The following is a 12,581-nucleotide window of genomic DNA, read 5'->3' on the forward strand; positions in this document are numbered from 1 at the left end:
CTAATCATTTCCATGTAAAATACCTAAGCTATGTGTAAGGAGAAGGAATTTCTGCTAAGACATGTTGGGGTTAGGCAGACACAAGAAGAAGGAACCCGAATGCCAAGGTAAATTGAGAGCAAACTGCACAGATTCCACACCCCTGTATTTTTACTATAAAAATGAAAAGATACTTAAAAAAAAAACTGGAAAAAAATTAATACTGTTTTCACCTTGAAAACGAAATTTTAAAAAATAAAAACAAAGCCAAGCTTTTATCCATTTCACTAATATAAGAGCAGGTTATTTTTCTGGCAATGGAAATATCCTCGACAAAAGTTTATAATTTCCTCTTGGTGTCAAAGGAACCATTTCTTCCAAAAAAAAAATGGCATTTATTCTACTGAACGTATTTTTTTTACTGCCATTAAGCAATCTTAGTGAAGTATAGTTAAGATGGGGTTATATTTTTTCTTTGTGTTTTTCCTGACTTTTCCAAATTTTCTACCTTGAGTGTGTATTACTTTTGCAATCAGAAAAAGGTTAGTACACTCTTTTAAATTAATAAAAAATTCAGTTAACACTTAAGATGTCAAAAAGGCACCCAAGTAACTGCTTAATGGGTGCAGAATTTTATTTTAGGGTGAGGAAAATAGTTTGACGCTAAATAAAGGTGGAGAATGCATGACACTATGAATATACTAAATGCCACTGAATTATTCACTGTAAAATGATTAATGTTATGTGACATGAATTTCATCTCAATTATAAAAAAATGAAAAAAATAGCACCCAGTTCCTTCAACTTTTCTCAAAAGCAGTTACCTTCTCCATGTAACAGCGATGGGTCTAGGAGCTCCATCATGTACTCGATTTCAGTGTCCAATTCAAGCATGTCACACTGGGCTATGACATAGGTCAGGACTGGCAAGAAGTCATCAGCGCCGTACATCCTCCCTGAGAGTAGGAAGAATGAGATGGGATATTTTTACCAACTTTTCTTTCTTTCACATCCTACTGGCTGCTTTTATCAGACAGCAAGGAGGCACTCTGGGGAAACTGCTATTTATAAACAAAGGTGGGTGTTTCTGGAATCCTATGTAGCCTATGACCCTCCCAGCTGCTCATATTAGAGACCAGCCCTTACAGTTTCAGAATGAATGTCTATGAACCAATGAACACATTGCAGATTTTGTAATTTGTATAAAATTATGTGATAGAACAGAATACTCATTAAAATATTTTAACTTTCAGCAAACAATATTATAAAATACTTATAAAATATTTACTTATGCTAATTCTTTGTGTCTTACTTCCTCTTTCTTGCCGTGCACATTATTTACAAACATAATGACAAAGCCAACCTCAAACCAGGAACAAGCAACTTTGCTCTGTATTTAATGTGAGAACACAGTTAATTTCTTTAAATGTGCCAATTCGGTACATGTTGAATATACACATTGATTAACAGAAATATATGGCAAAAAATGTTTTCTTTACATCAGTGGTTCTCAACTGGAGATGATTTTGTCCTCCAGGGGACATTTGGCACTGTCTGAAGACATTTTTCACTGACATAACTGGAGGGTGGGGATGCAGATGGCATCTGGGATGCTGCTAAACTTCCTACAGGAAGCGGGGCAGCCCCCAAAACAAGAATTATCCTGTCTATATTAATGTCTTTAGTGTGTGTGTTGAGCAACTGTCTTCAGAAGAGCATAATCCTTCTGAATTATTTGGGAAATTCAGACATTCAGATATTATTTGGGGAATTTTTAGAAATGACTGTGAACTATAGAAAGTATGTTTCCTATATGTGAAATATGCTTGCAGACTTGTGAGGTGATGTTCACATGCTATCATTACCAGGCCCAGGAGCTCATATTTTAACATCTTCACTCAACAATTCCCAAAGTGCACACACACTCCTGTCTACTCAAGCGGTGGTTAATAGAGTCTGTATTTTCTCTCTGCGCTTCTCCACTAAGCAATTTCCCTCAGAAGAAAAGTTCGTAATCGTCCTCGGAATTACAATAAGCTTACTGAAGACCTGGGACAATGCAGGGCTCCATCACTATCCATGACTCATGGTTACCCCTGCATCTACAGGAAGCAACAAGGCTAAATCCGAGGGCTGGCTTTCCAAGATTGTAACTCTTCGGTGCATTTCAATTATATTGCTTCAGCTTGTAGCAAAGAAGGGCTAGCCAATGAAACGGCTCTAATGAGGCCTCATTATGACTGAATGCTCAGAGTTTCTTTCACATACTATAGGTCATTGACACAAACCCTCATTGGCCAAAATGTTGTCATGATAATCACTGATATTTCCATTGCACTTGGATCTATGTGTGAGCTGTCTCAGCTAATCTCCACCTTATGAAAGAAAGGGTGACATCTGGCTAAAGACGCAGAAAACTACAGCGTGCAAGGTTGATTAAGGGGGCTGAAGTCCCTCAGTTAATTTTCTTCTCGGAAGGAAGATTTGAACTCAGACTCCAGAGACTGAATCATAACCATACTCTGAACTAAATCTTTAATTTAATTGGCCTGGTACAAAAATCTTGTTGCCCTCATCTGCTTACATTTTAATCCGTTGCATGTGACTAATGTGCCAGATATCAGAGAATCACTTGTAGTTTTGTAAGCCACTTGGTGAAATCAAGAGACCAAAGGGAGGAGAAATTGGGAATCAGAAAGCCTGACAGGAGAGAGGCCTGTCCCTGGCCCGGGAGGGAAGCGGCACGGAGCCTGGGCTTCCGGCGGCCTCACCTGAGTTGTTCTCCATGACCGTGTAAATGAGTTTGCAGACCCGCAGCAGCAGCATGACCTTCTTTTCTGGCGAATACATCTTCTGCATGGTCATGAACTTGACTTTGATTTTCTCCACATCCACAAAATCAGGGGTCGGGGCGAAGACCCCCAGCTCCTGCGGATTCCTCTGCCGCACAAGCTGCAGGTTCTCCTTGAGTTGCTTCCATGAGCCGTCGGCCATGTGAAAGTCCTTCAGCATGGCCTCCACGTGCCCCTTGAGGGGCTTCAAGATGCACTTGTGCATGGCTTTTTCCAGCACCACATCTGCCAAAGAAAGTGTAGCTACTATGACCATTGTCTGAAGAAAGAAGAAATGCAACATCTGCTTTCTTACAGTGGATATCTGCAACTCTATGCATTGGTTGCAGGCACACAAGTTGTACACCTTAACATCCAACCAACAGACAACACCAAGCAGCACCATAACTCACATGTTAACATTTTTTCTGAAAAGCCAGGAAGACCTAATCTTCCCCAATGATGTCTAACTTGCATATAATCAATACAATGAAATATATTTGTTTTAATTACTTTCATGCCCTATCCCTGTAAGTACAGGCAAATATGCTAGAAGACATTCTTTTGACCTAGTCCTTCAACTGGTCATCCAATTAACAGGAGAGCAAAGATGTTATCTTAAAGGAAGGATTTTCTAATAACGAGGGTTCAACATCTCTAAGAATATTTTCTGAGGAGGGCCAGGCACAGTGGCTCACATCTGTAATCCCAGCACTTTGGGGGGCTAAGGCAGGCAGATCATTTGAGGTCAAGAGTTGGAGACCAGCCTGATCAACATGGTGAAACCCCATCTCTACTAAAAATACAAAAAAATTAGCTGGGTATGGTGGTGTATGCCTATAGTCCTAGCTACTGGGGAGGCTGAGGCAGGAGGATTGTTTGAACCCAAGAGGCGGAGGTTGCAGTGAGCCAAGATTGTGCCACTGCACTCTAACCTGGATGACAGAGTGATACTCCATCTCAAAAAAAAAAAAAAGAATATTTTCTGAGGAAATAGATCCACCTAAATATAATATGTGATCTTGGATCAGATTCTGGACTAAAAAATTCTTCATTTGCTATAAAGGACATTAGTGGGGCATTGAATACAGCCTGCAGATAAGGTAATAGTGCTAACAAGGCATCAGTGTTAATTTTCTAGGTCTGATAATTATACTGTAGTTATTAAACAGAATAGCCTTGTTTTTAGGAAATATGCATTGAAGTATTTAGGGGTAAAGGGATATAATGTCTGCAACTTAAATGGTTCAGAAAAAATGAGAGACTCTGTGTGTGCACGTATTTGTGTGTGTGTATGTGTATGTGCATGTATCTGTGTGTGTGTGTACAGACAGAAAGAAGAATGAGGCAGATGGGGCAAAGTGCTAGCATTTGGGAATCTGAGTGAAGGGTAGATATTTCTTTATGGTATTTTTGCAACTTTCCTGGAAATCTGAAATGATTTCAAAATTAAGTTAAAAATGTGTGAAATGTGTTTCTGTTCCGAGTTAGGAAACACCTCTGGGTGTGGGAGGCATTATTCTTCCCTCCTTCATTGAATGGTTGCCCAGTGGAGTACCTTTCTTGGCTAATACTAAAATGACCAGTACCATAAATCCAGAGATGCGGGCTGAAGGCTATTTATATAATGATAACTCCTCTGCTTTGTCAATAGCAGCTTTTTGATCTCACATGTTTGCATATTCTCATCTAAGCCCCCTGGGTTCTGCTGCAGCATCTACACATAAAATGATGACACCTTAATTTGATTCCATTTGGGAAGCCAATGGATCCACTTACATATAAGATTAGAAATAGTTAAGTTAGGCCGGGCATGGCGGCTCATGACTGTAGTACCAGCACTTCGGGAGGCTGGGGTGGGCAGGTCACTTGAGGCCAGGGATTCAAGACCAGCCTAGCAAACATAGCGAAACCTCATCTCTACCAAAAATACAAAAAATTAGCTTGGCGTGGTGGCGCACACCTGTAATCCCAACTACTCTGGAGGCTGAGGCATGAGAATCTCTTGAACCCTGGAGGCAAAGCTTGCAGTGAGCCGAGATCCTGCCACTGCACTCCAGCCTGAGTGACAGAATGAGACTCTGTCTCGAAAGAAAAAAGAAAAAGCAAAAGAAATAGTTGGAATTTGGAATTCTGGCCTTTGGAATTCCTGACACTGGATCAGATCATACTGAATTCAAATGATTACCTATTATTAGAAGGCCAGGGACAAAGAGAAATCTAACCCAGAGGTACAAACAATGAAAACAATCCCCCAAGGTTAAAACTGAGGCCAAAAGTTAATGCTGACCCCACAATCATCAGATTCCCCAGCCCAAGTTGTTTTTTTTCCTCCTTCTCCATCTTATCCAGGAGATCTCTTTGTTTAAATACGGAGGTTTATATAACTATAGAAATCAAGGTTGATGTGAAGGAGGTCATAAAGTAGGAAAAAAGCAGAACAACTTATTCACATCTGGCATTAAAACAAATTACTTGGTTTACATTGGTTGCTTTGTGTTAATAAGTTCGTGCAACTTTATAGCATCTTTGACTTTACCTTAGATCATCATTATGATAAAAATTAATAACAGCAATTAATACTGAGTGCTCAGATGGGCCAGGCTCCATCTAAGTGCTTTACTTCACTATCATCTAATCCTTGCAATAATTCTATTATTTTTGCACAATACTCATATTATGTCCATTTAACAGATGGGGAAACTGAGGCTCAGAGATGACTAATGGCTTGATAGAAGCCACACAACTATTTTAAATAACCATTTATACAGCTTTTCAAAGTAAATAATCTTTTAATTGTAAAGTTCAAGTCACTTTATAAATACTCACCAGTTTATTCCTCTCATCCAAACATTCTGAAAGCTACATTCATGGTTATAAGCGACCACTACTTGGTTAAAATAGGGTCACTACAGGAGGACAAAGGCCATGTCAATCATTAATTAGAAATGTACATGAATGTCCATAGTAATGTTATTTATAATAGCCCCAAGTTGGAAATAACCCAAAGGCCCATTTGGACAGAAATGAATACATTGGATATATTCATTCAATGGAATACTACAATGAAATTCAGACAATGGAATGTATTTATTCAATGCAAAAGCTCACATTACTGCTCCCGAACAACACGGATGCATCTCATGGACACAATGCTGTGTGAAAGAACCCAGACACAAGAGTATCTCCTACAGCATTTCGTTTATATGAAGTTCAAAAGCAGGCAAAACTAACCTGTGGGACAGAAGTCACGATGGCAATCCCCCTTGGGGAGGATCTGGGCTGGGACAGGACACCAGGGATTGGAGATGTTCTGTGTCTGGATCTGGGTTGTGTCTACATGGGTGTGCATGTGTGTAAAATTCTGTTGAGCCAAGCACTTAAGATTTACACAATTTATGGATGTAAGTTAAACCTCGATAAATGTATATGAATCAGAGAAACAGAAAACAACTAAAGACCTGGATGAGATTTTCACCTTGAACCCCACAGGCAACTGTTATCATCAGAGTGAGCCCAGTCACCTCTGGGCCAGAGTGTTAATACAAATCATCCTCAAAAGGCTCCCAGCTGCTCCTGGGGAATGATGACATCAGAAAAGTGGTTACTAGCAAGTTGGACAGGCTCCCTTGTGCAACTCATCCTTGCTGCCAGGGAGGGGTGCTGGCCTTCGAAGGGAATTCCACCCTTAGGTATAAAAGGGGCTGTGGAAATCTCTTAGGAGCGTTGAAACCTAGGACCAATTGCCAAGGGAGTAGCCCATTTTCTGAAAATAAAACGAAAAAGTAATTGCTAGTGGTAGATTTTAGGACATTTTTCTTTAAAGACCATAATTTAAAAATAAAGAAACTGGTCCCTGCATTTTTTTTTCAGAGGTTTACCCCACTTCTCCTCCCCACCCGCCCCAAATCCTTAATAAACATAAAGAGTAGGGGACAAGAGCCTAAATGAAAAGAGGGACCCATGACCCAGCTGGCTCTCTCCAGTAGGAAAAGCAAGGTTCTGCTCATAAAGCGAGAAGAAAAAAGGATTTGAGGAACCCCAGGAACAGACGATCTTTCATAACGTGAACCACCTCAGACAAAAGAGGAAAGAACAAATTGGTCACATTTCTCATAAATTACTACTCTCCGTTTTTTTCTATGATCTCTTTTTGCATTAATTGTTAATTCCTGGACAACAAAACAAAATCTTTTAAACTCTCAGAACGATGACACTATTCTAGCCACTTTACCTGCACTGGATCTTCAAATCCTCAAACAAACTCCATCCAGGGAGGACTGCTATGTTTTCATTTCACAGATGAGGAAACTGAAACCCAAGGACATCTTTGTCATGCAGCTATCAAGAGGGGGAGCCAGGGCTTGAACCCACAAAATGTTTCCTGAGTTCTTGGAGTAATGTCAACTGTATTCGCCCACAAGCACGCGTGCAAAACAAACACCCGAAACCTTTACAGATGAATAAGGTGAGTATATGCTTTTAAAGCTCATTAAGGTTCTTTTTGTTGTTGCTGTTGTTGAGATGGTGGGGGTCTCACTATGTTGCCCAGGTTGGTCTCGAGCTCCTGGTCTCAAGGGATCCTCCCACCTCAGCCTCCCAAAGCACTGGGATTATAGGCGTAAGACACCATGCCCAGCCTCACTCATTTCTTTTCTATTTTTCTAGTAACGAGCAAACAGTAAAAAATCATTTGAACCACAACATATTGAATTTTAGAAATTAAATGTTTCTAAATGATCAAAACTGGAAACAAGTTTTCTGAAAATATTTATCAAGATTATATCAACTGGCCCCAAAATAATCCGTAAGAAAAAAGTGGTAGAGGCCATAGCAATTGCTGGCTTTTCCTTGACTAGATGTCACTTACCGTAATAATTTATAGGAAGTATTCAATGTGTTGGCTTCTAGACAAGAAGTGATTCACTCTTATTACTTCTCCAAGAATTGATTCACTCCTCCATTAAGGAAGAGAGACAGAAACCTTAACCCTTTCCTTTATGCTGACCACCTATTGCATGGATTCCAGAGGCTGGAGATAGACAAGGAAACATCACAAGACCAGGAATGCAGTGGCTTTGTTTGTACACTTTCTGCGTTTCCACTGCTGGCCAGAAGGCAGTGAGACTCTGAGAGGCAAGGCTGAAGACTGGAGAAATTGCTTGTGTTAGAAAGAGCCCTGGGAGCCGTGGGGAGGCCAAGTCCCTTTCCCTCTCACTGCCACTGTCTGGACGGCCACCAGAATCATTGTCCACGGAAGGCAAGACAGAGCCAGCAGTCTGAACCTAACTGAGTTGGTGATTGTTAAAACAACACAAAGTAAAAATCAATATTCTCCAGGGAATCTAACCACACCCAGAGTCTAAACCACATAATATAATCACATGCTTCATAATGACGTGTTTTGGTCAAAGATGAACCACATATGCCAGGGTGGTCACATAAGATTCTTATTTATTTTTTATTTATTTATTTTTCTGAGACAGAGTCTCACTCTGTCACCCAGGCTGGAGTGCAGTGGCACAATTTTGGCTCACTGCACCCTCCATCTCCCAGGTTTAAGCGATTCTCCTGCCTCAGCATCCTGAGTAGCTGGGATTACAGGCATGCACCACCACACCTGGCTAACTTGTATTTTCAGTAGAGATGGGGTTTCACCACGTTGGGCAGGCTGGTCTTGAACTCCTGACCTCAGGTGATCCACCCACCTCAGCCTCCCAAAGAGCTGGGATTACAGGTATGAGCCACCGCTCCTGGCCCCATAAGATTCTGATACCATATTTTTACTGTTCCTTTCCTATGTTTAGATATATAGATACTTAGCATTGTGTTACAGTTGCCTACACTATTCAGTATAGTCACATGCTGTCCAGGTTTGTAGCCTAGAAGCAGTAGGATATACTGCTATATGGTATATCATATAGCCTAGATATGTAGTAGGCTATGCCATCCAGCTTTGTGTAAGTACTCTATGATGTTCCCACAACAACAAAATTCTCTAACAGTGCACTTCTCAGATGTATCCCTGTAGTTAAACAACACATGATTGTATTAAAAATGTACAGGTGTGTGATGTCCCCCACTCTGTGTGCAAGTGTTCTCATTGTTCAATTCCCATCTGTGAGTGAGAACATGCAGTGTTTGGTTTTCTGTCCTCGCGATAGTTTGCTCAGAATGATGCTTTCCAGCTTCATCGGGGCCTGTCGTTGGGTGGGGGGAGCGGGGAGGGACAGCATTAGGAGATATACCTAATGTAAATGACGAGTTAATGGGTGCAGCAAACCAACACGGCACATGTATACATATGTAAAAAACCCACACGTTGCGCACATGTGCCCTAGAACTTAAAGTATAATAATAATAATAAAAATGTACAGGTTACAACCTAAAGTTACTTGACAAAGATACAACATGAGGTTAGGGTGGGAGGGAGGTGAGGGTTGAAAAATTACCTATTGGGTTACAATGTTCATTATTCAGGTGATGGGTATACCACAAGCCCAGACTTCATCACTACACAACATATGCATGTTAGAATCCTGCATGCGTACCTCCTAAATACATAAACACATTTAAAATTTAAAAATCCACGAGTTTAGATCATATGACCTCTTAGCTTATTCTAGTTCGAGCATTCTGATTTTTTTTTAAAAAGGTAAAGTAGTAGAAATAGAAGCTAATGTTTGATAACAAAACATGGGCCTTTTTTTTTTGTAGGGAAGTCAAATTGTGAAAATGTAAACATTTATAATTGCTAACATTTATTGGGCATTTATTTGAGCACTTCCTATTCTAACATTATATGTATTACCTCATTGACCCTCACTTCAGCCCTACGACGCTGGAACTACTGTCACTCTGTCATTCATTTTACAGATGGCCATGAGGCTTGGAAGTCAGGTGACTTTCCCAGATGGTGGAGAAGAAATGCAAACCAGGTAACTTCTATTTCCGACAAGTCAGGAGATGGCACGTAGACCTCCCTTGGTACAAAAAGGGCAAAATGACTCGATGCTTTCTTTTTTTATGTGCTAACATATTCTCCTTTGGCTGTATTGCTGGATTAAGGATCAGAACTAACATTGAGTGAAAGCTCAGTATGTCTACTAAGCACTTTACAGATATTTAAACAATTCTTTGACTAAAATGGGTGCATAATCCCTATTTGTCTTAGTTTGGATTCTCTCAGAAGCCAATCCCGAGACAAGGATTTGAGTGTGAGTGGTTAAATTTGGGAAGTGATCCCAGGAAGCACTGACTGGGGAGAGAAGGCAGCCGATATAGTTTGCTTTATTAAGCCAGTTATCACCACTGGCAGGTGGATCTCAACACTGCTGGGGAACTCCAAGAGGTGTCGTTGAACATGCCTTAGAGTTGCTGCCCCTGGAGGAGAGGCAGCTGGGCTACGGATACACATGCTGCCTTCAGTCCCTGGTTGAGGCTGCTCCTGGAGGTGGATGGTCATCAATTCCCCAGGCTTTCCAGCCCACCCTGGGCCAGAGCTCTGGTGAAAGCCTCATGCAAAATGTCACAGGTGCTGGAAGCTGGACGTCAGACTGGTAAGCAAGTCTCAGTGGGCAGAGCACAATGGCATCCACAACACCGTGTTACATTTGAGGCAACTGAGGCACAGAGATATTAAGAAATATGACCAAGCACCCACAAGTCAGCAACAGCAGAGTCAGGGCTTCAAACCAGCCTGAGCCCTTCCTCTGAGCCACCACTTGCCCCTGACTTTCAGCCAAGAAACTTCTCTATCTTATGTGAGCAGAGCTGGTGGCTGAGGAGGGTGGAAGGCAGGATCTTGAAAATATGACACCAGGGCCGCCATGACAGCATTTTGCTAATCCTCTATTACAAACTACGCAAAAAACGGCAGGCCACCTGGGGTTGCAGAGGCACTCAGGTCAGATGCCACGTCTGAATGGGTAGCTTTCTGGTTTCTGACTGTCAAAGATGACCTTTCCCGCCTCAGCTTCCTCATCTGTAAAATAGGGCCACTCACAGCTTCCCCGGGTGGTTGCTGGGAGGACTGGGTGGCGTCTCCACCAGGAGCAAATGTATGCATCTGACGCCTCGTAAGCACGCTGGTTTCTTTGTTGTCTCCGCCCTGGCATAGAGTCAATTAGTCTTCTCTCTTTGAGGGGAAGCCCTCGGAAAACCACACTGGGGTTTCTGCAGTCCCTAGTGTCACCTGAAGTCCCCAGCATGAGGCCCTCATGCAGCACACACTCCAAAAGTGTAAAGTTTAACAGAAAATTCTTCCTTTGGGAGAAGACATGGAATTATGTTTCTTCTCTTTACCCTGCAGAATACAGGCGTGTAACTCTAGTGATGAAATCACCACCCAGGCGTGGGGCAGGCAGGTGTGGGGCACCCTGTCACTCTGCAGGGATGTCCTGTAACCTGGGTTGTTTTTAAGTATTGTTGGCCATGTACACTTTGGCTCATAAATAATAAATACTAAAGGACGCTGTATGATTTTAAGGAAAATCCCATTAGCCCAGCAAGGAGAGGGGCCGAAATAAGGATAACAAGCACTGGCGTTTTGATCCGCTTCAGTTTCTGCTCATTTTGGTGGGCTACCAGGAAAGCTAGTCTACAAAAGTATGGGCTACATCTGTGTGATATTTGATGTAGGGAATCCATCACCCTGATTTCAGTGTCTTTTAGTAAAAGGCCAGGAAAAATGAAAGCAGGGAAGAAGAGACCAATCTCCCTTATGGAAGAATTCCAAATAATTTATGTAGATCCTCCCGCCTCTGGGAGGTGGAGCTTAATTCCACTCCATCCCTTGAGTGTGGGCAGTGCTAAGTGACTTGCTTCCAAAGAACAGAGTATGGAAAGAAGGGCATCTTTAATTTCACAGGGCAGAAACCTGGCATACATGGCCTTGGCCAGGGGATTGGGAGAACAATTTCAGTGATGAGTCATGCAGACAGCAGTACCCTCTGGTGTGATGTGCCTTCACCTCTGAAGTCAGCTTCCTGCCACATAAAACCAACTGGAAGGCAGCGGTCATTCCCTGCCACCAGAAGTATAGACAAGGCCTGCCAAGGGACCGTGTCAGTCGCGCTTGCATCTTGGCTTGACCTTGCTACGCTTTTGGTTTCTTCATCTGTAGAAGTGAGGGCAATAAATGGAGCCTCCCAAGGCATTCGGAGGATTAAAAGAGATTCTATACATCAAAGTGCTTTGTAAACCACACAGGGCCGCCCACGAGGAGTGATTACCAGTGCTCTCACTTGGCTCTTTTAAAAACAGGGATGCATTTAATTCGTATGCTTTGACTCTATAGAGGAGGTGGCTGTGACTTCCCCTGGGCCTGGACAATAACTGAGAAGCTCCAAAGTGGATACCGTGTCTGTAAGAAGAGAGTGGGGGCTGTGTCTACACCACTTGTTCCCTGCTGCGAGACTGAGCTAGTGAGACAAGGCTGTGGGTAGGACCTGAGGACCAGGGAGGGCTGCATCTATGCGGTGCTGGCCTCACAGAGGCAGCCAGTGGGAACCCTCCTTTTGGTTGGAGTGGAGGGGTGGGAAAACATAGTTGTGCCCTAAAGAGCCTGATACTGCCACACAATTCACGCAGCATTTTAGGTGTCCTTTGGGTGACATTCCTCAATTCCTACATGAATTCCTCTTTTACCTGGTGAGGTTTCCTGCCTGGGAGGTAGAAAGACTCTAGGAATATGGTCAGAAAATACTCTGGAGCAGACATCTTCGTGTGACTTATTTTGTGATGCCATCCACCACCCACTTTGTGAGCAAG

At 42.2% G+C, this 12,581-nt stretch overlaps 1 protein-coding gene across 3 annotated transcripts in view; it reads right to left on the reverse strand.

Annotated features, from left to right (window-relative positions):
- RIN2 (Ras and Rab interactor 2) overlaps window positions 1-12,581 on the reverse strand; it is a 115,614-nt gene that overhangs the window by 9,344 nt on the left and 93,689 nt on the right. For all 3 annotated transcript variants that reach the window (XM_030825804.1, XM_030825806.1, XM_030825805.1), the window contains 2 exons: window positions 2,751-3,056; window positions 804-935 (listed from right to left, as the gene is read on the reverse strand). In XM_030825804.1, coding sequence (XP_030681664.1) covers window positions 804-935; window positions 2,751-3,056 — 438 coding nt within the window. The remainder of the gene's footprint in view (window positions 1-803; window positions 936-2,750; window positions 3,057-12,581) is intronic.

This window comes from Nomascus leucogenys, chromosome 13 (assembly GCF_006542625.1).
Source record: "Nomascus leucogenys isolate Asia chromosome 13, Asia_NLE_v1, whole genome shotgun sequence".
NCBI classification, from domain to species: domain Eukaryota; kingdom Metazoa; phylum Chordata; class Mammalia; order Primates; family Hylobatidae; genus Nomascus; species Nomascus leucogenys.